At 33.1% G+C, this 24,980-nt stretch overlaps 13 protein-coding genes across 13 annotated transcripts; 8 read left to right on the top strand and 5 right to left on the bottom strand.

The window, feature by feature from the left end:
* Positions 1 to 994: 994 nt before the first annotated feature.
* NAEGRDRAFT_51802 (uncharacterized protein) lies at positions 995 to 3,567 on the top strand (the record flags this gene model as incomplete). Its single annotated transcript, XM_002673041.1, has 2 exons — positions 995 to 2,426; positions 3,131 to 3,567. 2 exons carry the CDS (start codon positions 995 to 997, stop codon positions 3,565 to 3,567), a joined length of 1,869 nt encoding a protein of 622 aa, XP_002673087.1.
* Positions 3,568 to 3,897: 330 nt separating this feature from the next.
* NAEGRDRAFT_71779 (uncharacterized protein) lies at positions 3,898 to 5,082 on the top strand (the record flags this gene model as incomplete). The annotated part of the gene is made up of 1 exon (XM_002673040.1): positions 3,898 to 5,082. One exon carries the CDS (start codon positions 3,898 to 3,900, stop codon positions 5,080 to 5,082), a length of 1,185 nt encoding a protein of 394 aa, XP_002673086.1.
* Positions 5,083 to 5,362: 280 nt separating this feature from the next.
* Positions 5,363 to 5,866, top strand: NAEGRDRAFT_71778 (uncharacterized protein; the record flags this gene model as incomplete). The annotated part of the gene is made up of 1 exon (XM_002673039.1): positions 5,363 to 5,866. One exon carries the CDS (start codon positions 5,363 to 5,365, stop codon positions 5,864 to 5,866), a length of 504 nt encoding a protein of 167 aa, XP_002673085.1.
* A 1,447-nt stretch (positions 5,867 to 7,313) lies between these two features.
* Positions 7,314 to 7,946, top strand: NAEGRDRAFT_71777 (uncharacterized protein; the record flags this gene model as incomplete). Its single annotated transcript, XM_002673038.1, has 1 exon — positions 7,314 to 7,946. One exon carries the CDS (start codon positions 7,314 to 7,316, stop codon positions 7,944 to 7,946), a length of 633 nt encoding a protein of 210 aa, XP_002673084.1.
* A 178-nt stretch (positions 7,947 to 8,124) lies between these two features.
* Positions 8,125 to 8,625, top strand: NAEGRDRAFT_71776 (uncharacterized protein; the record flags this gene model as incomplete). The annotated part of the gene is made up of 1 exon (XM_002673037.1): positions 8,125 to 8,625. One exon carries the CDS (start codon positions 8,125 to 8,127, stop codon positions 8,623 to 8,625), a length of 501 nt encoding a protein of 166 aa, XP_002673083.1.
* A 1,105-nt stretch (positions 8,626 to 9,730) lies between these two features.
* On the top strand, positions 9,731 to 10,207 carry NAEGRDRAFT_71775 (uncharacterized protein; the record flags this gene model as incomplete). The annotated part of the gene is made up of 1 exon (XM_002673036.1): positions 9,731 to 10,207. One exon carries the CDS (start codon positions 9,731 to 9,733, stop codon positions 10,205 to 10,207), a length of 477 nt encoding a protein of 158 aa, XP_002673082.1.
* A 1,246-nt stretch (positions 10,208 to 11,453) lies between these two features.
* On the top strand, positions 11,454 to 12,758 carry NAEGRDRAFT_51800 (uncharacterized protein; the record flags this gene model as incomplete). The annotated part of the gene is made up of 1 exon (XM_002673035.1): positions 11,454 to 12,758. The coding sequence occupies one exon, from the start codon at positions 11,454 to 11,456 to the stop codon at positions 12,756 to 12,758; it is 1,305 nt and encodes a 434-aa protein (XP_002673081.1).
* A 288-nt stretch (positions 12,759 to 13,046) lies between these two features.
* Positions 13,047 to 14,051, top strand: NAEGRDRAFT_71773 (uncharacterized protein; the record flags this gene model as incomplete). Its single annotated transcript, XM_002673034.1, has 1 exon — positions 13,047 to 14,051. One exon carries the CDS (start codon positions 13,047 to 13,049, stop codon positions 14,049 to 14,051), a length of 1,005 nt encoding a protein of 334 aa, XP_002673080.1.
* A 92-nt stretch (positions 14,052 to 14,143) lies between these two features.
* Positions 14,144 to 14,593, bottom strand: NAEGRDRAFT_71772 (uncharacterized protein; the record flags this gene model as incomplete). The annotated part of the gene is made up of 1 exon (XM_002672966.1): positions 14,144 to 14,593. The coding sequence occupies one exon, from the start codon at positions 14,591 to 14,593 to the stop codon at positions 14,144 to 14,146; it is 450 nt and encodes a 149-aa protein (XP_002673012.1).
* Positions 14,594 to 15,133: 540 nt separating this feature from the next.
* Positions 15,134 to 15,850, bottom strand: NAEGRDRAFT_71771 (uncharacterized protein; the record flags this gene model as incomplete). The annotated part of the gene is made up of 1 exon (XM_002672965.1): positions 15,134 to 15,850. The coding sequence occupies one exon, from the start codon at positions 15,848 to 15,850 to the stop codon at positions 15,134 to 15,136; it is 717 nt and encodes a 238-aa protein (XP_002673011.1).
* A 1,283-nt stretch (positions 15,851 to 17,133) lies between these two features.
* Positions 17,134 to 18,125, bottom strand: NAEGRDRAFT_81026 (uncharacterized protein; the record flags this gene model as incomplete). The annotated part of the gene is made up of 3 exons (XM_002672964.1): positions 17,134 to 17,312; positions 17,366 to 17,492; positions 17,571 to 18,125. 3 exons carry the CDS (start codon positions 18,123 to 18,125, stop codon positions 17,155 to 17,157), a joined length of 840 nt encoding a protein of 279 aa, XP_002673010.1. The 3' UTR covers positions 17,134 to 17,154.
* Positions 18,126 to 18,679: 554 nt separating this feature from the next.
* On the bottom strand, positions 18,680 to 19,336 carry NAEGRDRAFT_51797 (uncharacterized protein; the record flags this gene model as incomplete). Its single annotated transcript, XM_002672963.1, has 1 exon — positions 18,680 to 19,336. One exon carries the CDS (start codon positions 19,334 to 19,336, stop codon positions 18,680 to 18,682), a length of 657 nt encoding a protein of 218 aa, XP_002673009.1.
* Positions 19,337 to 19,771: 435 nt separating this feature from the next.
* On the bottom strand, positions 19,772 to 24,361 carry NAEGRDRAFT_59061 (uncharacterized protein; the record flags this gene model as incomplete). The annotated part of the gene is made up of 2 exons (XM_002672962.1): positions 19,772 to 21,635; positions 23,007 to 24,361. The coding sequence occupies 2 exons, from the start codon at positions 24,359 to 24,361 to the stop codon at positions 19,805 to 19,807; spliced, it is 3,186 nt and encodes a 1,061-aa protein (XP_002673008.1). The 3' UTR covers positions 19,772 to 19,804.
* Positions 24,362 to 24,980: the final 619 nt, after the last annotated feature.

Raw genomic sequence — 24,980 nt, 5'->3', positions numbered from 1 at the left:
GAATCAACCAATTAAATTTTTTGATAATTGTAATTCATACAATTCTCAACACAAGAGACATGAACACCAATCCAATGATCATGAAACCTCCCTGAAGTAGATTATAATCCTCCATGATTCGTTCCCATGAAAAGCCAGCCAATCTTCCAAGTCCAATCTCAAAGAAAATTGTGAGTAAGGCCCACATCAGTCCAATTCCAAATTTTTGAACATGATCATCATTCCGAACATTAATCCACCTCTTAAACCTTTTAACAATTGAATAAATTAATAACATTCCTGTAAAGACACAAACTTGTCGAGCTCGGAAATCACCAACCAGTGGCACCAATAGTAATCCTCTCAATATTCCATGGACTGTCTCACTCAACATGATAACAAACCATACTACAATGGCTCTCATGTAGCAGCTCATTTCTATTTTCATGCCAATAATAATAATAATAGTAAAAGAACTGTTATTGACCAATACTATTTTTTTGAAACTCTTTTCTGAGATGATGAGGATCTTTTTGGGAATGCTTTTCTTAATGGCATTTACAGAAATATGTTTGACAGTTGTATGCTATGGTGACATTTGTGAACCTTGTGTTGCTTAATGACTGTTCATATCTGGAAGGGTTAAAGCCTTTGAAAAAAGGTCATTACATTTACAAAGAGAATTTGTAAACTTTCTTGAACAAAATATGGCATGTCATGGTGTCAGCCGAATCTTCCTTCGTTTCCATGTCAAGAATCAAACGATTTGCTTTACGCCAACAAAAAAAACAAAGTGACCGAATCATTAACCTTGTCTTTTTGTGGTGATGAGATTGTGAGACTATATTCTTCCAATAATTATTAGATATCTACTTTAACTTTCGATCATCATCAAATCTTTAAATTCTAAATTATTATTATCAGCAGAGGGTGAAAGGCAGACTTTTTCTCTCCTATTATCCATTGATCCTAAAGAAGACGATATTATAATTAAATTAATTAAATAACGAAAAAGATGATTCATCATGGTTCTCCTCATCAACAACTACCTGAATCATCACCTCCCAATAATAATAATAACAACATGATGATGATGAGCGGTAGTTACATGTCGACATCATCGACTTCAGCACATTTCCTTCACCAAACTCCACCTTCACCAACTTCCGTTCTCTCCTCCTCTAATACCATCACTCTATCTTCATCATCTTCGGCTACTACTACAACAACAATTCAAAATTCAAATCATAACAATAATAATCAATCTTTAAATTTTTCTAATGAACAACAACAACATCCACAGCCAGCCACCTCCTCCCGAATTCAATCTACCTCCTATAATAATTCATCGAGCCAACTTCCAATCTTTCTGTCCTCTGCTGCTTCCAATGCTTCACCCGTAGCCTTTGATCATGTTCTTTTCTATCATTTTATGGAAGAATCAAAGCGCGCCAATCTTTTACAGATCATGTTGGAGGGAAAAAAAGCCTCAACATCAACCTCGCCACGTTCTATTGTCTCTTCCTCACGCGATCATCATCAAATTCTTAATAAGCCAAATAATAACAGCAATGATGATGGCTTGCGATTAAATTTGAATGCTAACAATAGTAATACGGAACAATCTTGGCTTACGATGAATGTAAAGAATAGTCAAGTAGCTTGTGAGGTTGCTGAAATGTTGATTAGATATTCGGCTGATACAAATAAGAGGTGGCTTTTCCAGATGGCCACAGTAAAGGCTTCACTGAATGATGTGTCGATTGATGAGGTTTTGCATCATTTAATTTGGCTTGCAAGCTCACATGTGCCTCCTCCTAGTGTAACATCAAGAAGAAAGAATTCAAATTCACACAAATCAGCAACAGGTGGTGAAAACCAAAATTCATTGTCAACAGGACACTCGTTTAAGAGAAGAAATTCTAATAAGAACTCCTCTACTGCACCATCTTCATCATCAACCACAAATGGATCGATTATAGTGACAACAACAAAACAACCAGATCATGGTTCGATCATTTCACAAAACGGAAGTAACAATAGAAATAACTCTCTCTACTCTTCATCTGTGAGCTCAGTATCATCGATATCGTCATGCTCTACCGATAGAACTCTTTCAATGCTCTCCAATGCTTCCTCAGTTATGGATGACGAGGTCAGTGATTCACCAAATACAATAGATTCCATTCCACTCCACCAAAATCCTTCTCCATCAGAACCAGTTAAAATAATCAGAAAGATTATTCGTAAAGTTCCAACTGTAAACTCTCTTGGTACATCTCCAATGTCACCAATAACTCCAATCAATTCTCCTGCCCTATCAGATAATGGATCTGATTATTCCTCTTCACCTATTTCTCGACCACAAATTGTACAAAAAGGAATAATAAGAAAGGCCACCGTAACAACAAAAGTAGTCAAAAAGTCTCCAGGAGTTAAATCACCAGGTGATGCCATGGAATAAATAGAATTTGATTCAAAATAGGAAGTTCTATTATGTGCTGTAACAAAAAAAAATGTTAGCATCATCTCCTCATCAACAAGAACAAGAAAGAACAATTATTCACAAGCTACCTTCAGAAATATTCGCAATTATTTTCGATTATCTTCTTGTATTTGAAAATATTGGCAGTACCAATACGGAATCAGCAACACTGTTCCAACAAGTGAATAATCTTTCATTGATTTCTCCCGAATTGAATGAATTGATGGAGGATTACTTTAACAAAATATGGAGCCTAGTATTTGGTAAATTGGTAAATACTAGCCGATCATTACTTGCTAATAATTTATGTCAATCTCTATTGGAAAGAAAGCAATTAAATAGTTCTATTTGTAAATTATTGACATGGAAACAAAAGATGATGAAAGAATTATTGAAATCCAAAGAATTGTCAATAATTCTACTTTCAGATAAAAAAACTGGAAGAAGTGAATTCCATAAGAAATTAGATCCATACACTTCATATGAAACGTTAAAAAATTACAAATATTCAAAGTATCGTTCAAGACAAAATACTGTTAATGTTTCAGTGAATTACAATCACATTGGATTAAAAAGTTTATATCTTGAATATTTGAAATGTGAAACTAAACTTATTGACATTGGTAAGTTTTATCAGAATTTTGATTATTTATCGACATTATACAGCTGAAATTGCGCATGAGAAGGAGGATAGATACCACTGTGATCATTATAGAAATGGAAATGCTTTCATATTGTTGATTCCCTCATGGCCATTGAAGAAGGATTATCAAAGAATTGAATCTTTCATTGAATCCATTCACATGATCAAAGATACTCCAGATTTTCCATTAATTATCTACATTCATACTTATGAAACTGAATTGGAAGACAATTTATTGCTGGAAAATTTAAATTTTGTAAAGGAAAAACTTGTGAAAATTGTAAAGAATTCCAAATTGACCAATTATGAAATTATTGCACAATTAGATGCAACAGAAGATCAATCATTCAAAAATCAACAAGAATTAGCAGCAATTCAAGCATGTTTCAACAGATTCATTCAAAACTCACTTTCCAATTTTGAATTATTACAAAATGTAATTCTCTATCAAGATCAATAAGAATATTACAATGGAAGAGGAAACGCTACAATTCGCACTTGATACTCACAATAAAGCACTTGAAAACAACATCTTATCCATGACCAAACCAAAGATGAATATGTAAATCTCTTCAAGTATAAGAAAAATCTCTTCAACCTCAAGTACAACTTCAAGTATAATCTCGAATCTTGAGATTTCGCTGATTTTTACTGAACACAATTGTTATTTCAATGGAGATCCTTAAAAACCAGTTAGAAAAAAATAAGCAAACATCAAAATCTCAACAACATTTTGAAATTCACCTTATAACAAATTAATATCTCTTTAAAATAGTGTATATTGTAAGAAATGACTCAAAAGATTTCACCACCACAAGCAGTGCAAAATTCTGAAGCCAACGAAAAGACAGTGAATGCAGAAGTGAATAGTGAAAGGTCGACAACTTCTGGCTCTTCAAAGACTGACGAGAAACAATATAAGGAATCGAATATTTATTACGAAACTCCAACATTCTTACTGAAAGAAACACATTCAGAAAAACATTCACCAATTTATAAGAAGGTCAGAGTGAGATTAATTCCAATTCTGAACACAATCTTCTTTATTGGTTTGGTAATTATGAATATTCTGTCAAGTGCTGGAAATATCATTAATGGCATCAAGACATCTGACATTTCTACTGAATATTTCACACCATTCACACCAAAAGGATGGGCATTCTCCATCTGGGGTCTCATCTACACCTTCGTAGCAGCCGTAGTCGTCATTAACTTTATCCAAAGTTTACTTTTCGGTCGAGATAATATTTTAATCAACCACAAAATGACAATTTTCCTTCCTTTGAATTTTTTATTGAATATTATTTGGTTCTTTCCATTTCATTTTAGTGCGAGAGGAAATTATGGATCTCAATGGGCTGCAGTTGTGTTCATTGCCTTAATGTTACTGACCTTGGCAATCATGTACGTACGTGTCAATGTAAATTATTTGGAACCTCAAAAGAGTGAATTATATACGAAGGGAAAGTTGTGGAATCATGCCGAATGTAATTTGTGGGAATATTGGATTATTCAACCAATGATTAGTATTTATATGGGTTGGTTGACTGTTGCCACAACTTTGAATATTACCATTGCCATTACTTACACATGGCCTTCTACTGATAAGATTCTCCTTGGAATGTCCTATTCGAATTGGGCTTGTTTACTCTTGGCAATCGTCTTGATTATTGGAATGATCTTTTTGTGGTGGAGAAGAGATGCTCCGTATACAGCAGTTCTTTCATGGGCAACTTATGCTATTTATGATCAACAGAGAAATGATCCAATCATTGCTGCTTGTTCGATGGTTGTGGCTTCAGTTCTTGCCTTTTTTATTATTTGTACAATTTTGGTAACTTTGAAAGAATATATTTGGAAATATCATAAGGGAGTCAAGTCAACTGGAAAACATATCAAGAAGAGTTTTAGAAAGAGTTTTTCATTTTTCTTTAATGGAAATTGGAAGAATTGTATAAATGACCAAATTGTGTAATAAAATCTATTCGAAATTATTGTATTTTAAACAATTTTAACATTAATTTGATTTCCAAGTGCTGATTTCGGATAGATTTATTGGAAACTTGTTGAAAAAATTGAATTGGAATAGATCAAAAGAAGTTTCCTTAATACTCATGTTTGCAATCTTACTTTCACAAGCAACAATTCAAGCTTAATGATTCCACCAATGTTGCTTTATCACATGACCAACATTTCCCGCGCAAACCGTAATCACCTTGAAAAATAAATTAAAAAAAAATCCCTCACTTCTGAAAATGCTTATTGTTAGCAAAGACCTGCAGAAGGGAAAGTTGTTAGATTGCACTCCTAAAAGCCTATCTGAAACTTCTCATTTGGAGCCACCATTTAATAACCCGTTGCAAAAACCAGTTTGCATTGGTGATATGGTAATTTTTGAGAATGTAGTTGATGAAGATTTGGCTAAACCAATTCCAACTTTCTTTGTGAATTCTTCTCTTAGTACTGAGAATGCACCATTGATTTTCCTTCCTACCAATTCTTCCTTTTCAGATATTATCACTAAAAATCAGGCCTTGGAAGAACAAGCAAGGAGTTTAGAAGGAATTCTGTTGGCAGAGAAACGTAGTGATAAAAAAGCAGGCAAATCAAAGAAAAAGGAAACTCCAATCTCGCCAGTTTGTTGTGGTGAATGTACTAGTCTTAGAAAGGAAGTTAAACTCTTAAAGAATGAGAACGCTGTGCTTATAAATCAGATTAACAACTTAAATAAAGAGGTAAACAAGATGAATAACAGATAAATTCGAGGCTGGTGCTAATAAATGTATTAGTTATTGTCTTTGATCAATTTCTGTTGTAGAAGTTGCAGGTTTTTATCTTGAAAAGTTACCATCAATCATCATGGTATATAAAATCAATGGTAATTGGAAACTCCCTTATCATAATTTTCCAATATTTGAAGAAATCATTGAATGAGTTTTCAATTCATTCTCAAAAATTGTCAAGACTAATCAAAATAAAAATATCCATTTTGGGATTGAGACGAGACTATCTCACCTGATTATGATATTCAATCTCCCATGATTACAACCAATCCAGTACTATATAAATGTTAACAGTAAGTATACGAAAGCAAAACAAACAAAATGTCAAGAATTGAAACATCTGAAATTACTTCAATAGTGAAAAAGAAACCTTCTCCAACCAAATCGACAACTCATTCTTCAAATGAGTTCTCTTTCGTCCTCAAACGAGTTTCTATTGGTAACAAATTCATTGAAGGAAATAAACGAAAGAAAACAAAAAATCGAATCATATCCAATAAAGAAATGATCAAGGTTTTGCATCTCTCCCAACAACAAGCATCCAAACAACTCGGCTGTAGTTTATCCACCTTGAAAAGAAGATTCTACGAACTGAAGGATGGCTTGGGATTAAATTGTTGGCCGACATATTTTCATGAAATTCGACATTTGCCAATTTTCCAACAGATTTACCCAATGAGTTTGCAATTCATTTTGAATGATTGAAGAAAGATGTCAAAATATTTGTCTTATTTGATTGAGGTTGCCTTGGTTGACTAATGTGGAATGAATTAGTTTGTCGTGTTGAAGTAATCTCATCAGTAAAAAAATACAAACTGTGTTTTCAATTTCTAAACTACTGGACTCGATTATTATTGAAGTTTGTTTTGAAGGATAAGCTAAAGGTTCACCATCGATTAAATCATCATAATGTCAACTTGATGATTCCTTTTAAAGTATTCAATAATTGTCAAAAGTCAAACGACTTGAATAATGATCAATATGGTTGAAATCATGTTTCATCATCTCTGAAGTATTTAGGGCTTGATTTCAAAGATAGATGAGTTGTTTCTGAACATGCTCAACTAGATTAGAAATGCCATTAATCACATGTAATCCAAAGATTAAACAATCTCCTTAACACTTGTGTTTGACATGTTACCGTACTCTTCAAAAAGAACACGTATTACATGAAAGGGACAGAAAAGTTCTCCTGTTTCATCAAGAATATCAAAACTAGAAACACCATCTCCTTACGTATCTCTTTCGTCCATTCTATTCGTTTCATCTCGAACAAACTATGATCATGATTCTCAGTGACATTCGAGCAAAAAGAGAAAAAAACATCAAACCAGAGATGATTCTTGCTTCTTAATTCGTATATAAATGACACAAATCCAAATATCAATTCTTTCAATAATTTTCAAAAAAAAATAGCAACAAGATGAATAGCAATAATAACAAGATTGGAAAGAGTAAGAAAATGTCAGGAAACAAGCTGACCATTGTGCTGGAACAACAGCCAGCAATGAGCATATCTAAACATGTGATAGTTCAGAAAGGCATGCATGTGGTAGATCAGACATTTCAATATCCTTCTCATTCACAACAATGTGTTAGAAGCAATAATGCATGTATGAGCAGTGTTAGCAGTGGATCTCCTAAGAGCAGCAGCTCTGCATCGAATCTAAGTGCAAATGTTTGGCAACATGTCAGTAATAGAAACTTACCTACTGTTGGTTCATCTAATAATACAACACCTACCATCACCAAATGGAGATGCACATCATCAACTTTTGCTAATTATATTGTGGAAACGAATTCATTCAATTCAGTGGAAAAGAAGAGAGTCATCTCTGAAAAGGAAATTCTTGGAGTTTTGCATTTATCACAACAAAAGGCATGCAAACAACTTAATTGCAGTCTTTCCACACTCAAGAGAAGATTCTATGAATTGAAGGATGGTTTTGGATTGGAAAGATGGCCTCAATATTTCTTTGAAATTCGTCACTTGCCAATTTTCAAAAAGATTTATCCAATGAATTTACAATTCATTCTCAACAGTGATGAGGAATAGATAGATTCGACCTATTAATCCATTTCCATTCCATTCTATGACAACAGCAAATTTACCTTTTTTTGGGTAGGAACAAAAAATATTGTTATTTTAAATCATATTGAAAGATTGTTGGTATTTTAGCGCCCGTCAACAATCGTTTTCATTTCCAAAGAAAAATACAACACGTGTTTTAGTGATGAACAGGTCGAGAGATTCATTGTCTTCATCAGAGGTTGAAGAAATTGTTGTTGAATATTTTCCACAAGAACAAACACCACAAGCACATGAAGTATTTGGACAAGAAGGAGATCAATATCATCATTCCGATAATTTAGCAATGCATTATCCAATTCAAACTCCTCTCCAAGATGAAACGAACCTGTTGATGGGCCATATTGATTTCTTTAATAATAGTAATAATACACATAATGTTAATGATGGGACAATCATTAACAGAGCCAATCCAATTCTAATAAGCACAAGACTAAATACCCAGCCAATCCTCATCAAGAAATCTTCCAGTCCTCATCAACTTGTTCTGAAAAGCTTGAAACCAAACAATAGGATTTCAAAGCCAGCAAGAAAGTTGAATAGTTCCACTTTAAATTTGCTCAAATATGCCGATCCAGAGTACAGAAGCAAAAGCACAAATATTCAAACTGATGAAAATGTAAAACCACAACTTCTCAACAATTAGAAAAATTATCATGATGTTTACTCATGTTTTGATTATTAATAATTACTAATAATTATTAATACACTTGTAAATAATTATCATAGATCAGCTATTCAAATTAATGCATCAAATCAAATAAAACCTCCCATATTCAATCATCTCACACCAAACTCTATGGCACTTCTCCTTCGTGAATTTTGATCAAAAATTCCTTCTCATTCATCGCACCATTTTTTTCAAACGTTTAATTTAAAAGTAAAATTTTTGGCGCCAAGAAAACTGTAAATTCTTAATAAAAAAGCCTCAAAACCTTTGTATTGATTTCTCTCTTGAACACATATATGTATTATTGCATAGAGAACGGTTTCGTGTTGTTGTCTTGATCATTATGAAGGCTTGAAAATAGTAAAGATTTTGAGAGCAAATTTAAAAGGCAAGAAGAGCAAAGTTCATTGCCGAAGGTGTGAGAATAGTGTTTTTTAGCCTGATTACATTCTGATTCTTATTTACCATGGCTAAATCTATTTTGTTGGGAGAAAAGGGAGTTCTGTTGATGCGGGAGATGCATCCGAACTCTCATCAGTGATAAGAACAATTGATATTGCTAATACACAATCATCTCAACAGTTGAAATAACACCTCTCTACAGAGTAATTTTGGCACTATCATGATTTACCGAGTACATTTGGTAACGACAAAAACAAGAAGAAAACTTCTCACAACAGCTCTGAACATTAAATATATTAACATTTACCTAAATGTACTAGAATAGATGAGTGTTATTGGTCCATAAGGGACTTGTGGCCAAGCAAGGCCCAAATCAAAACGTATCAAAACCCAAATAGTGTCAACACAAGTGATTGGTTGGCCTAAAAGGAGAGTTTAAATTCAACACTTACCCAAAGAAAACCACACGAACATGCTTATCTCATTTCGTTGCCTTTGTTAAAATTCCAAATTTCATGGATAGGTTCTCTAAAAGGAAGGCTCTACTGTTGTAGAAGATGTGACAGTTATTTGTGTGACACTTCATTGTTGCCTTCCTGCTTCATAATTTGGAAAGACACGCTGTGTGTAGAAGAAGAAATTATCAAAACACAAAAAAAACCAACAACACAAAATCAAAATGCATTCAACCACCCCATGTCAGTCAACTAGCACGGCAAATTTCAAGAGTTCTGACTTGTCAAGTTCATCTTCTGGGTCATCTTCAGACAAAAACAAGAAATTGAATTCTTCATCCTTTCAAGTTGATACAAGAAAGACAAATACTAATGGCTCTGGTTCTGCTCAATTCATGACTACATGTTGGAGAAAGATATCCTCTAATGGTTCTTCACATTTTGTTGAAACTAAAATTTCAAAACCAAGACGAAATAGAATAATTTCTGAGAAGGAAATGTTACAGGTATTGCACTTGTCCCAAATTCAAGCATGTAAACAATTAGATTGTAGTTTATCTACTCTGAAACGAAGATTTTACGAATTGAAGGATGGATTTGGATTAGAGAGATGGCCACAATACTTTTTTGAAATACGTCACTTGCCAATATTTAACAAACTTTATCCAATGAGCCTTCAATTCATTCTCAACGAAGACTAATATTATTAACAATAATTATTATTATTTAATAATCAGCATGTTGTTGATGACGATTTAAACGCCAACATCAAAATAACGCGTGTCAGCTGCCACAGCCGTCAAAACGGTTTCTTGAACCAGGAACCCACAACACGTTTTTTCAGCTCAATTCGCTCTAAAAGGAAATGCAACCTAACAAATATGAACAATAAAATTATTGGCTGCTTCAGGTAATCCATTCAACATTTATTCTTTTCTTTCGTGTGTTTCGAAAAATTATCCAAGAATAATGTCTTAAGGTGGCACTATTGTTCATTGTTCACCAAAATTTTAAAAAAAATAACAAGTCGAAACAGTTTACATCTTGTTTGTCCTTTGTGACAATCATTGCCACACAACACACGAGCTGATTTACAAGGACAACTTTTGCAGTACATGAACATGAAACACCATGATCTATTTTCTTCTTCTTTCTTTTTCGGAAATTAATTTCTGTTGATTGTGTTTCTGAAACTATGCACTTCTTTCGTCAATTTTACAACAAGCATCTTGTTTTTTCTCCATAGCACTTGTCATAATTTCCACACCAGTGATCTACATACACATTCAGTATTGTTCTTAGAATATTCTCTTTTGCATGCTACAGAAACAGTTGAATCCTATCTGATGGTTGAGAACTTCGTGATGCAATTTCATTTAAAATTTGTAGAACATCCGAAAATAAAATTAATTGGTTTTGATAGTACTTTTAGTTGCTTATTTTCAATACGGAAACACAATAAGAAGGCAAAGTAAAGTTGGTACAAACATAACAACACATCTAGACCATATCTTGTTTTTTGCAATGTTTAATTTTGTTACTGGAGTGTAGGAGAAGGTTAAAACTTTAATTTTTTTACCGTTACGATGATGAAGAACAATCGGATCATGTTGGGATTTCATTATTTATTCTAAAGAGAGTGAAAAGTAAAGCAAAGTAAAGTAGGGATAAACTATTCACATATAAGAGAAGATGCTGTCTTCTAACCAAGTCTCCAAATTTGTAGGAGAGTGTAGGAGAACCTCTCAAACTTTAATAAATTACTTCGTCATTCAGCAAGAATTGTAAAAAATAATTAACCAAAAATTTTTACCGAATTTCCTTTTATTGTCAGCTACAGTGCCACCTTAATTTTAATATTTTGTAGTGTTGTTATTACATGATATTACATGATTTAAAATTATCCTAAATATCTTTATAATATTTGTTCAAACAATTTAAAAAAAAATGCCAGCACAAGACTCAGCCTCTCATCATCACAGTAATAACAACAACAACAACAACAATAACAATACAGAGAGGAGAAGAGAATATCGGAATGATCATGTTTCCAATTCTCATCATCATCAAAATAATAATAACAATAATAATAATAGGAGAATGAATGATAGAGATGATAATTCATCATCATCATCATATAATAGAGAATCAAGAGGAATTCAAAAACAATATAAACAACAAGAACGTTATCATTCAAATAATAATAATAATAATAGATATTACAATAATAATAACAACAATAATCGTAATTATCATCATCGTGATAGTAATAATAGGAATTACAATAATAGAACATTTACACCGGAGGAGATGTATGATCAGAGGAAGAATCAATCGAGGGAAGAAAGAAACAATTCACCAATTAAACCAATTAAGGATTTTAATAATTGGCTGAAAGGAGTTTTGATTTACAAATATGTTCCGAATGAGTGCACTGTTTTGGATTTGTGTTGTGGAAAGGGAGGTGATTTATTCAAATTCAGTTTTAGAAATATTAAGAATTATGTAGGAGTTGATATTTCATTCAATTCATTGGTGAGTTTGAGTGAAAGATATAATGGAGGAAGAGATTTGAAGTTTCCTGCCAAATTAATTCATGCAGATGTTGGGAAAGTGTCAATTGAAAGTGCACTTGATTCCAATGTGGAATTTGATACAGTTTCATGTCAATTTGCCTTCCACTACTTTTTTCAAAGTAAGGAACATGTTAAAACTGCATTGCAAAATGCCACCAGTAGATTGAAGAAGGGAGGCAAATTCATCGTCACCACACTTGATTCCAACGTTTTACAAAGCATGTTAAAGAAAGTTGAGGGAAAGACATTGAAAAATTCAGTATTTCAAGCTAATTTTCAATGTTCTGATGACAAATCATTTGAGGAACCATTTGGAAATTGCTATACATTCCAATTGGAAGATGCCGTCGATCCATGTCCTGAATATCTAGTCAACCCTCAAATATTTATAGAAATGGCCAAGGAATTCAATCTTTCATTGGTTGAGAATTTGAATTTTTATGATTTTTATGAAAAATACAGAAATAATAGAGAAACTGAGAATAGTCGTCCAAGATTAAATGTTCGAGATATGAATGAGGATTTTTGGACAGTTGTCAAGTTGTACACGACATTTGTTTTTGAAAAGACGGAAAATCCAATTTCACAATTATCAAAAGATTCGAATAGTGAAAGTTCACAACAAACTGTTGGAGGATATAAGAAAATTTTAGAATCTGATATTATCAAATTGTAAACTTTTCAATTTAGCCGAATGTAACACTGTTTCACACTTTCATTAAAAATAAAACTTTATTCGAAACTAAAAAAATAGCAAATGACACAACATCCGCTCACACACCACATCGACACCTTCCTCTCCATCCTATTCGACTATTCCACCCTGAAAGATATCCTAAAATTCACTCTCGTGAACAAGGAATGGAAATTCCTGATCGAACAAAATTTAAATATTTTCCTTCAGCCAATTGTGAAAGATTTCGAACAAGATTTTCCGAAACCTATCAATATTCATGAGGTTTCCATGCTATACTATCTATCAAAAGCTTATTATTCTATTGAATCTTGTCTAACTGAGAAGTTATTCGAGTTTGAAGTAGGACGTCCAATGAAGAAAAATGTTTTGACATTTGGCAAAATTTTACTTGAAAAACCACAAAATTTTGATCAAGTTCCAAAGCAATTGAAGGCCAAAGGTGTAATTTACGAGTTGGCTAAATTAATTGGAATGGATATGGAGCTGATTTGGTGTCAGAAACGTTTTCGGTTTAGTTATGAAGATTTCTTATTCTTTCCACTTCTGATTAGTCATGTTTCGAATGAAAAGAAAGAAGAAAGTCCAACCTCTTTCAAGAATCATTTCTTAATCAATGGAATTGTTGAAAAAATTGATGAAAAAATTGTAAAGGATTTGGAAAAGATTTATTACAATGAAAGTTGTAGAGTTTATGTAGAATCGAATGATTTTTTTGGAACTTATCAACATGATATTGTTAGAAATATCAGAAAGATAACTTCTTTCAAGTTAGATTTCATTGATTCCTCACACATTGTTACAGGTTTTGATGATTTTGATTACAATGAAGTTGATGTTGAAATTGAAAAACAAGTTCCAAACGAAATTACTCAAAATTTCAATCAATGGATTAATGATTTTGTAGTTAATTGTCACAAATCTGGAGTTTTGAAAGTTAATTTTGCAAAGGAAGCACTTTTCAATTTACTGATCTATTTGCATTCTGAATATTCTGCTCCTCATCAATTATCATTCCATTCAAATATTGCTGATTGCTGTCCACATCAAACAGCTCACGATGGCGTTGAAGTGGAATTTGAAAAGTTGCTCAAGAATCAACAATTCAATCATGTTTATACTTGTTTCATGAAGGAAGAGTTGCATTATAGAGGAGTGACTGATGGAGAGGAAATTAATTCGAGTTGTTTGGCGTTGGGAATAAGAGATGGCTCGTTTGAGTTTTTGAAATATGAATTTTATTGTTATAAAGCTGTTGGTGATATTCTTAGTTAGAGATTCTCTGTCATCCATTTGACTTTCTAATATTTGTTTGAAAATAAACATGTATTCTAGTTCGAAATTCAGTTAGAAATTAGTAGATGATTTTATTGAGAAGTGGTAGATGTTTCGTCGTCATGATTCAGAATAAAGTCCAAAGACATTGGATAAATCTTTTTGAAAATTGGCAAATGTCTGGCAACAAGCAAATTATTGGGCCATCTGTCTAATCCAAAACCATCTTTCAATTCGTAAAATCTTCTTTTCAAAGTGGATAAACTACAATTCAATATTTTACATGCTTGCATTTGTGGTAAATGTAAAACTTGCATAATCTCTCTATCAGAAATCATTCGATTCCTCACAATTCCATCGACAGTCACTTTCGTCTTTTGTTTCTTGATGGATTTTCTCTCCTGTGTGGATTTGATAGTTTTATCTTTGGCCACTTTCCATATTATCAGCCGGCTGGAATTTATCGAGCTCTCTAGCATGGCTTGGTTCCAGTTACTTTGGGCTTTCGACCTATTACTTTTTGTTTGGTTGGTGTTTGACATTTTGTTTTTGGTTGTTTAATGATACTTTCTCAGTTAACTTCAGTCTGAAACATTTTATAATTGCGTTGTCAATCCAATACGCTACTACAAAGATTCGATACTCTATAGGGGAAGCCTTATTCGAGTCAGTCATCACTTGTTTGTAGTTTGATTAGTGAAAAATATGATAATCAGGTCAGCGATAACGTAAAAATCAATGAAATATGCTGAAAGGAGATGGTATCGTAGTTAGAAACTTTCCTATTTTTCATGACAAACTAATTGCACGAGCATTTTAGAGCGGTACAAATTCATCATAAAAGGAAATGAAATTTGTTAATTGAAACAAAAAGTTACAAATGAAGAGTGAGTAAATATGGTAATCTGAAAAATGATCATAAATGGCAAAGTTGAAGTTATGCGCATGAAAATTTTGGTTGAGTTGAGAGCTCAATATGTACATATCTCGTTGTCTTTGCATATTTGAATATTTGATCCAATACGGTATCGTATAATGCTGTTGATGGTAGACCATTCTTCCCGTCTGAAGATATCATCTCTCTATAAAACATGTGGTAGAACATCATTTGTTATCAGTAAATACAACCCACTAATTGCCAACACAATATTCATTATCATACCAACTGAGAATCCTATTGCTCTCATTACATAGTGTCTCAAATATCCAATCCAAAAAGCAATTCTCATAACAATGAAAGTAATGGTAGCAAATATGATAATCTTAAAATCCTTTGGGTGTAAATACAAGCTCAATATCAATACATTCATTGAAAAGATAATAAACTGCTCAATAGTGTTCTGTAAAATTCTTTGCATGGTTTGAATAAACATGAAATCCAACTTGACTTGTTGATCAAGTACCATTGTTGAGGATGATGAAACAGTAGATGAGCCTGATGAAGAAATAGAAAGTGCTCTTTCCTCCAATAACAATGGATTAATTGCTTCGGAATTCAATCTCTTTGAAGCGATTCGTTGAATAATAAATGGAAAGAGAAGGGATGCCACAAAGATACATTTGAGACCAAAGGCCAATCGATCAGCGTTACTAATATTACCATTCAATGTTTCCATTCCTGATGAATATTGAGCACCACCATCATCCGGAACTCCATTATTATTGCTCTTCTTAATATTGTAATGTTCGGGATGAATATTTGGATTCTTCTGATGTTGCATCATCATCGGATGACCATGATTGATATTGTTGTTATTATTATTCATTAAATTACTATAATTATTATTCTTCATCATCATATTGTTGAGAAGAGGAGATTGGTAAGCAAGAAACCAAATTAAACAAGTGATCAAAACACTGGGAATACCCATCGAGAGAACACTCCTTTTATCGGAGGCTTGTTGTTGTCGTCTCGAGGCAGCGTTTGTATTCAGTTGATGCTGAAGAATAAGAACGAGAAAAAATCGTTAAAATTTGGTTTGAGAAATTCGTTAAGGCAAATTTGTTAATTTTTTTAAAGTTTTAAATCCAATTTTGGCGGGAAAAGTAATTTAAAATTTAAAAAAAAAATGAAAAGAGATCGAACTGTGGCTGATCAACTACTCAATCGTTCCCCGCAGAGCGAAGAAGAGGATGAAGAAGCAGAAGAACAAGAAAATTCGGAATCAAGCCAAGAAGATTCTGAGTCAATTTCAAAGAAATGTAAATTAAATGAGCATCTAGAATTATCTTTCGACCAAACGGAATGTATTACGAATTTGGCAAATTATTGTTCGGAACAATATAATGTATTTAAAAAGGATAATATTTCGTATGGTTTCTTTTTAATTCATTGCTGAAAGAAATTGTAAAATATAAATTTGAAACCTCAATTGATTCCACAGATGAATTTTCCCTTAAATTGTCATCATTGGTCAGTGGATATCAGTTTACATTACTGCCATCAGAAATTGTGGAAGAAATATTTGAATTCTTGCCTCCTATTGATATTCTAATACAGAGACCTGATACAGTTTGCTCAAATTGGTACAATAACTTGAAAAATATTTGGAAGAGGATTACAAAATCGATTTCTCCATTGAATGAAGATTTTACATACGATTATGAATTGAAAAATTATTGTCTTACAAAGAAGAGAGCATTTCTGAGGCAGAAATTTAATGCATTTACCTATTCCCATACCGAATTAGAAACTCAAGAGTATGAATCACCTGCAGATTATGACCGAATATCAGAATATGAAATTATTTCCCATGCTGAGAATGATGTTTATTTAGGATTAAATAAGAATGTATTTTTATTTGGTGGAAGTGGCTATTCATTGAATGAATTTCGAGATAGAGATCATAGAACCTACACTGTCATGTCGTTTAAGAATGTGAGTGGATATTATTTTGCTCCCAAATCAAATTATAATCTGTTCTTTTCTTATGATTTTGTAATGCCCAAGAAAAATATCCAGTAACAACCGAGTTTCAAATCGTTAATTGCTTGGATCATTCAATTACGACGAGGTCGCCGACCTCCATTTCACTAACGCCATTGTAAACTTTTGTAAAACTCAAAAATAGAAAGATAATTTGGAATAAATCTTTGATATTTATTAACATCCCAAAACGCTCTTACCTCTGGTCCAGTGAGCATCTCTGTCAGCCTTACCATTGTAACCACCGTTAATTCTTCTGGTAGTGATATCAAAACCAGATTGGTTACATTGATCAGCATATTGATTCAAACTTCTTGAGTTCCAGAACCAAACAGCTATTGTGTTGATTAGTATAAACATTATTAACAGTTTTCAACTAACTACTTACCAGTACGGAATCCAACATCTGGATCAGCAGCTCTGGTTGGATTATTTTCCAAATCAATTCCGAGGGCTTGACCAGCAGCACGATAATTAGCACGACCAGTAATTTGAATTGGACCTCTACCCTTGTACTATAATATAATTAATAAATTAATAATAATTGAAAATGTCAAAAAGTGTCAAAAGTCAAAATGTCAAAGATAACTTACTCTAACACCATCACCAGGATAAATGTTACCCAAATCCTTTCTACCTTCATAAGCAGCACCTGAAGCAAATTCAACAAACCAATTCAAATCACCAGATTCGTGAGCAAGTTGAGCAAGGAAAGCACTCTTTCTGCAACAAGTATTAATATTACCAGCAGCCAAAGCACTGTTCAAATATCCAATATATTGGTTAGCCTTTGATGATGACAAGTTTGGCATAATTCTTCTCAAGGCATCAACACTGATAGAAGCACCAGTGTTAGAACCACCACCACCTCCATTATTAACTTCAGTCAAGAAATTAGAAGCAGCATGTCCTCTTTTACCATTAACTTCAACACCATACCATGTATAACCACATCCAGATTGGACGCTACCAGTAAACTTCAAAGTAGTACCAGCACCAACACTAGTAACAATACCATTTGATGTACATGGGCCTGATCTGATATTCAAAGCAGTGGTTGAACGCAAACTAGCACCACTGGCAATCAAGGAACAATAGGCAGAAGCGACAACGCTCAACAAGCAAAAAACAGCGAGGAAGAGTTTCATCTTTTTTTTTTAAGGATGATTTTTTAGGCTTGGAAGAGTTCGCGCCGTTTTATGCGAAGAAGCTTTTTGTGCTTTGGTTTGAATCTTCGTTGTTGCGCGATGAAAATATTTGGTAAATTATTTTTGGATGAGGTTGATTATAATGGTCATATGCTTTTTGGATTTTGTAATGGATTATTGAAATCATTGTAACACTGTTGGTATCTTCGTTTAGTATTAATGTGGTTTGGGCTATGAGCTTTGAGAAGTGTCAATAATTGACATATTGACAGTTGACTTTCGTTTACAATGATGATAATTATCTCTATTGAATTGCATTGATCATAAAATGCTACATGGTTAGGTGGCCTTAATATTTCTCAAAGTTTATTAGCAAGTTGAAATGAATTAAAGAGATGGAGTAGCTTGCCAAATATAACTTTCAAATCCACACTCATTCTTTCCTCTAATTATATAAAAGTAACCAGATAATCCCCAGTCAACTCCCCAACTAGCAAGATTAACAGGAAAGGGTACAATAAATATTATATTATTATATTAAGCAACAAATAAACTTACCTATTGGCAACAACCCAATATGGAATTCCACTTGGAGTTTCACCAAATCCAACAATCTTTACAACATGTCCACCAATGTAAGCACCACCTGTATGAACATATATTCCTCCCTTGTAGTGAGCAAAATCTTCATAAACTTGAAAGGCAGCAATGATTGATCCACCTTGTAAAATGCTTTGTTGCATTCCTTGAATATCATCTTGAGCAATTTGATTTGGATTCTTTACCTTGTATCTCAATTTCCAATTAGATCCATCGAGACACTTGTTCGGACAACTGAGATTGGAGCCATTTCTAGCAAGGAATGGAAGACAACTATCAGTAACAATTCCATAATTTTTAACATAGAGAAGAGTATTTCCAATATCTCCACCATAGCAATTTCCTTCATATTCATCACAACTCAAAATAAATTGTGGTGAAAGAATGGTATTGACCTTCCCTTGAGATGAAATGCAATATCTGTCAGCAACCATTTCAGCAACTCCAAACGCATAGCAAGCTGCACATTGGCTTTGATCTCTAATCTTGTGAAGTTGAGTACAATTCATATATTTTGGATCAGTTGTGAGTGTATAATTTGTTGGAATATCCAATGATGATATTGCTGGTCTTGTCGGTTGTTCAACAATATTTTGTGATGAAGTCATCATCTTGACATTGTACTTTCCCAACATTCTGACAAGATCCGACTTCTTCTTTCCATTAAATTTGCCATTTCTTCCAGCAGTCCAATACTTTTGTGCCTGATTAACTGTCTAATAAATTCATCATCATGAATTAGTGGATCTTCCTTGTTGTTTTTCACTTGAATAGAAAGCGCATCAACAATTTGCAAACAAGCCAACAATAACAATATAATAATACAGAAATATACTTCTTCATCGTGATGATGTGCCTTCAACAATAGAGTAACAACAATAAAAATCCTCCGATATGAAAAACGTGATGAAGAGCGAGAAATGAAACTCTGAGCAGTTGAGGTATTTTTTGTGGTGAAATAATGGCGCGTAATTAAGCAAGGCAATCATTTGGACAAATTTGGGTTGGATTTTTCAGATCAAAGCAGAAATGCAAAATTGTGTTGTAAAAATGTTATTGATTTTATTCTTTAGAACAAGTTATTCCATTGAGTTTTGACTTGACGATGTGTTATTATCTAGTTTTAATTGTTCTAAAGGTTCATTGTCAATTTCATAATCTTGGAGTGTTTTCTGTTCGATTGGAATAATCAAGTCAACCTTGGTGCTTATGTGATGACGTGCACTCAATAAATAACTTTGCATAATTCCCTTTCCTTTTACTTCCACTCGTTTCTCCTCAAATTCCAATCCCATATCATAAACTCTTTCGTAGGTTGATCTGCTTATTTGAACTCTTCCTGGTTGACCAGTTGATTCCATTCTTGAGGCAGTATTGATGGTATCACCCCACAAATCGTAGGCAAATTTCTTGGTTCCAATCACACCTGCAAGAGCAGAACCTGTGTTGATACCAATTCTGATATCGAGTTGATTATCATTTTCTAGAATGACTCCAAATTTTCCAGAATTAAAATCGTTAATGACTTGGAAGGTTGACATGGCAAATTTTAACATTCTTTCTGGGTGATCTGAAGAACCATGAAGACCACCTACACAAAAGTAAGCATCTCCAATGGTTTTAATCTTTTCCAGGTCATAAAGCTCTGTCAAATTGTCAAATCCATTAACTACTGCATTTAACATTTTCACCAATTCAGTAGCTTGCATGGTTGAGCTGATTTTTGTGAAACCAACCATATCTGAGAAGAAACATGTAATATCAGAAAGTTTTTCAGCAATGAATGTTTCTCCCTTCTTTAGTCTTGAAGCGACATTTTCTGGAAGAATGTTTTTGAGTAGATTATCAGAGTGTTTCTTTTCGTCCGCAAGGAGAGCTTGTTGTTTCTTCTCTGAGGTCACATCCTTAATGGTACAAACAACAATAGTTCCACGATCTGAAAGATGAGTAGTGAATAGACTAATCTTGGCAGGGAATTTAGTTTGATTTCTTCTCATACATTCAGCTTCTAATGTTTCCTGAGCGAGTCCATTTCCTCCAGAATTATAAGATTTCTTAGATTGCTCTATTATGGATTCAAATGTCTTTCTAATAGTTTCCTGAATCGATTCCTCAAATAAAGAACAAAGCTTTGTACCCAATACATCGACTGAAGTTGAATTAAACATTCGATGTGCTGCTGGGTTGAAAATCTCAATATCTCCACTTTCATTTAACAAAGCAGATCCATCAACTGAAGAATTGATAATATTCGCAACGCCATTAAATCCACTTTCAGATGAACCCTCTTTTCCTTTTCTATTCAACTTTTCAACTAGTGCATTAGGGAAAGAGTTAAATAATGCAACATTTTTGAGTTTTTCATTTCTATCTAACATTTCTACTGGAATATAGTTCATTAGCATTCTGGTGTGGTAGAGTTGATTTGATTTGTTCTTGATCATTGCCAATATGAGTCTTCCAATGACTGCTGTGAGTAAAAATCCTAAACAAGTAAATATTAAAAGTAATATTAGTGATAGTTCTGAAGAGACTCTAACAAATTCATTCATGAATATCAATAGTTTGTCATTCAGAGGATGAGACATTACATTTAACTTGTAATGTTCCATAAATATTTCAGTTGGATCTAAAATTGTTCCATTAGCAGCAAATACAGCATTTTGTTTTGTATAGAAATCTCGAGTATTCTCACTGGTCTGTGTAATGGTAGTTAGGAAATCAGTCATTACTTTATCAATTCCTGTACAGTACTGAATTTTCGTTTTGAGTGTGAGAGTTAAATTATGCTGTTCTAAATAAAGAGTACAATTATCAACTCCTTGTTTGAGTAGCTTATCCAAAGATGGATACAAACCAATTACTGGATCATCATCAGGTTTAGTAACATCTCCGTATATCAATTCTTGGCTGAACATTGATTCTAGTAAATTGTTAAAATTCCAAAACTACTTACTAATTTGCTGCAGTAAAATCAGTTTCATATCTCAATGATTTGTAAATTTGTTCAAAATTTCCACTTGACAATTTGCTATTGAACAATCTGGCATCGTTATTGGATAAGTGAGCTACACCAAAAAGTGTAAGAATTTCTCCCAAATAAAATGAAGCAAACTGTAAATGTTCAATTACATTTGAAGATAATCCAACATTGGTGAAAGTAAATAGAGCACTCTTTGCGTTCTTGTATGTTTCCAAGTATAACATTCCAATACATAATGGAATAAACACAGCAAGCAATGCAATTGCAATTACTAAACTAGCATTTGCATGAAGTGATTTGCTAACAATATTAGAATCTAAGGAAGCTTCCATAGAAGTTTTCTTATTCAATTGTTGATAAATTTTTCCAATACCATCCTTGTTCAGCTCCTTTTCAATTAATTTGACTAATCTTTTAAAGAATAATAAATCGTATTGAATATAAGCGATAAGAAGCAATCCAATTACGATCATCAAACCAATAGTTGCATAAAAATAGTATTCTGAACCAGCCATCAATGTAACAGTAGATTTCTTGCTTCTTTCAACGTAGGCATTACAAAAATCTTCATAGATGTGTGTAATTCCAAACTTGTTCAACCATAAATACATGAAATTGTAATTGGAAATTGGAAACATGAACGGTTTTGAAAGAATAGAATCAATAACTTGTTGGGCAGCAGCAGAGTTTAGGTCCATTTCTTGCAACTTTTCTAATTCTGCTTGTGGAAAATCATCGTCTTTGATAAGATCGAGATATTTGATGATAGAGTTGGTAATTTCAACAACTGAGACATTTCTCAATTCTGGTTCTCCTATATATACTTTGGTATTAAATGTTAAGTTTGTACCAGTCGTAGAAGAGCTAGGAATGTAGGTTTGGTACATTGATTTACCATATTGAGTATAAGTTTCAAAATCAAATTGAATATCCTGTCCCAATACAAGCAAACTTAACAGACCATCTTTGTCTTTATCTAGCCTTTCCTTAAAGTATGACATGAACTCCTATTTCATTTAATATTCAGAATTCTTTAAGAGATACTTACGGTTTTTGAAACAGTGGCTGTGGTTCCAAAGCTCGAAGGCCATCCATACTTTTTCACAAAGAATACATAAATCCAATTTTGCATATTTCTTACATTTCTAATAATTGAAAGAGGAGCTGTTTGTGGAATACAGACATCTTTCAAATTAATGATATTTTGCTTAATTTTGGAACTATTGATTATTGACATGACCAAACCACCTGTCATAATGGCAACGCAACAAAACAAAAATAAGAAATACAATAAATACTTGACACCTTCTGGACGTCTAGCTTTCAAAGCATTTCTAAATAAGTAATCCTTCTTTTGTTCCGCAGCTTCAGGAGCATTATTATCACCTGCAACACTTGCACTATCATCAAATTGGTCAAAATGTTCAGTAAACCCATTTGGAATTTGATTTGAAACGTCTGATCCTGCGTCGCTCATTTGGTCAGTCATTGATTCTCTAATTCTGGTTCTTGATCTGAACAGGGATTTTAAAGAAGATCTAGAAGCACTAGGTACTACTTGCTTCTTTTTGATTTTGTTAATGCTTTGAGTAACTTTCATTTCTTGGTCGAGTTGATTAGCTTCCATGTGAATTGCTTGAGCTAGATCCTTATCAAAATGGAATAATTCAACATAGGTTGCATACATTCTTAGATAGGCTTTGTTTTTACGATCTGAAAGTGCTTCCATAAATGTTTCTTCGCATTCTTCTGAAATATCGGATATCTTTTCACAAATTTTCTGAACACTTGACAGCTTGACTGGTTCATTGATCATTTCTTTCCAGAAGTCTCTGTGTAAGCATAACAACTTATCTTGATTCTCCTTGAGTAGTAACATTTTTGCATCATTCTCTTGACTTGCATCTGCTGTACCAGTGTCAGTTGCATACTGTTGAATTTCCTTAGCTCTATAATGATAATCCAAGTGATTCCAAAAACTTGATTTTTTGCACACTCTGTTCATTACTTGCAAAGCTTTCGGTGTATGACATTCGTCGTCTCCAAAATGGTCGTAAGCCATTAGAGTTGATAAATTGTACAACAAGTCAATTTCTCTTGATTTTCTATTGTACAGAGTTTTCAAATAAATTAGAGAGAGATCTTTATCACTCAAATAAATATCCAACCCATCATCACCTTGAACTCCACTATAAATTTCATAAGTTGACTTGTTGGCAAATCTGAAAAACATTGTCAATTGATGTAGAGTATTTTTCAACTTGAATGTTTGAATGTAGATTTGCGCTTTGGTTTCCATATAGTTCATAATTGCTTTCTTTGATTTGTGAATATTTAGAGGTTGATTAGAATGAATTAAACCTAGGAAATCAGTCAATGTCATGTCTCTAATTAATTTAACAACAATTCTTGTATAAATTTCAATAGCAACAAATCCAATAAGTGCAAACATCAGAGCCAAACCAATAGTAGTAGAAAAACCAATATAAAGGGAGAAAGACTCAGAATTTGGCATATTGATTAGGGGTGTGGTAATTAAGGAATTTACAAAACTTCCCAAACTAGTTCCAAATCTTGCTGCCAATACTCCCATAAATAATGAATTGTCCATTCGTTTGAAAAAATGACAAGATTTACCATGAACAATCATCATGGCTAATGAAGCGATCATATTAATGGCATTTGTCACGAAAAGATAAGGTTGAGGTATGACAAATAACAAAATCATTGTAAACAAATTAACGAAATCCATCATGACCATCAATTTTGGAGTCATTGAAACAAATGGAGTATTGCTCAAAGGATGCAAATCATGAGAAATCAATCGAGAGAGAATTACCAATACAAATAAAGCACATGAACCAGCTATGCAAAGTGCAATAATAATTGTATCACTAAAACATGAATTGGAGGGAAATCTAGAAAGCGTCCTCTCTAATGTATCTTCATTGATATTGGTAATACTGCAATCATAGAAACCAACAAAATTGAAAAGGAGAAATATGGAAAACGTTTGAGCTATTGAGGCGAATACAAATAATAGATATTTGAATTTGGTGATGTGCTTAGTGGCATTTGTGATGGACCAAATACAAGCACATGCAATGGCTATGCAAAGGAATACAAAACCAACGCAAATGTATGCAATTATTATTGCTTGGTCATGAGTTAAATAATGTACAAAGAATGTATTAGGCACATTCAGAATGTCAAAAATCAGTTTAGAAGTCGAACCCCAAGTTTGATTCAAGGTTGGAAGCAAAATGGTGCTC

This window comes from Naegleria gruberi, assembly GCF_000004985.1.
Source record: "Naegleria gruberi genomic scaffold NAEGRscaffold_49, whole genome shotgun sequence".
NCBI lineage: Eukaryota > Heterolobosea > Eutetramitea > Acrasida > Naegleriidae > Naegleria > Naegleria gruberi.
Note: the sequence above shows the minus strand (reverse complement) of the source record. Positions and strands in the feature narration are given on the sequence as shown.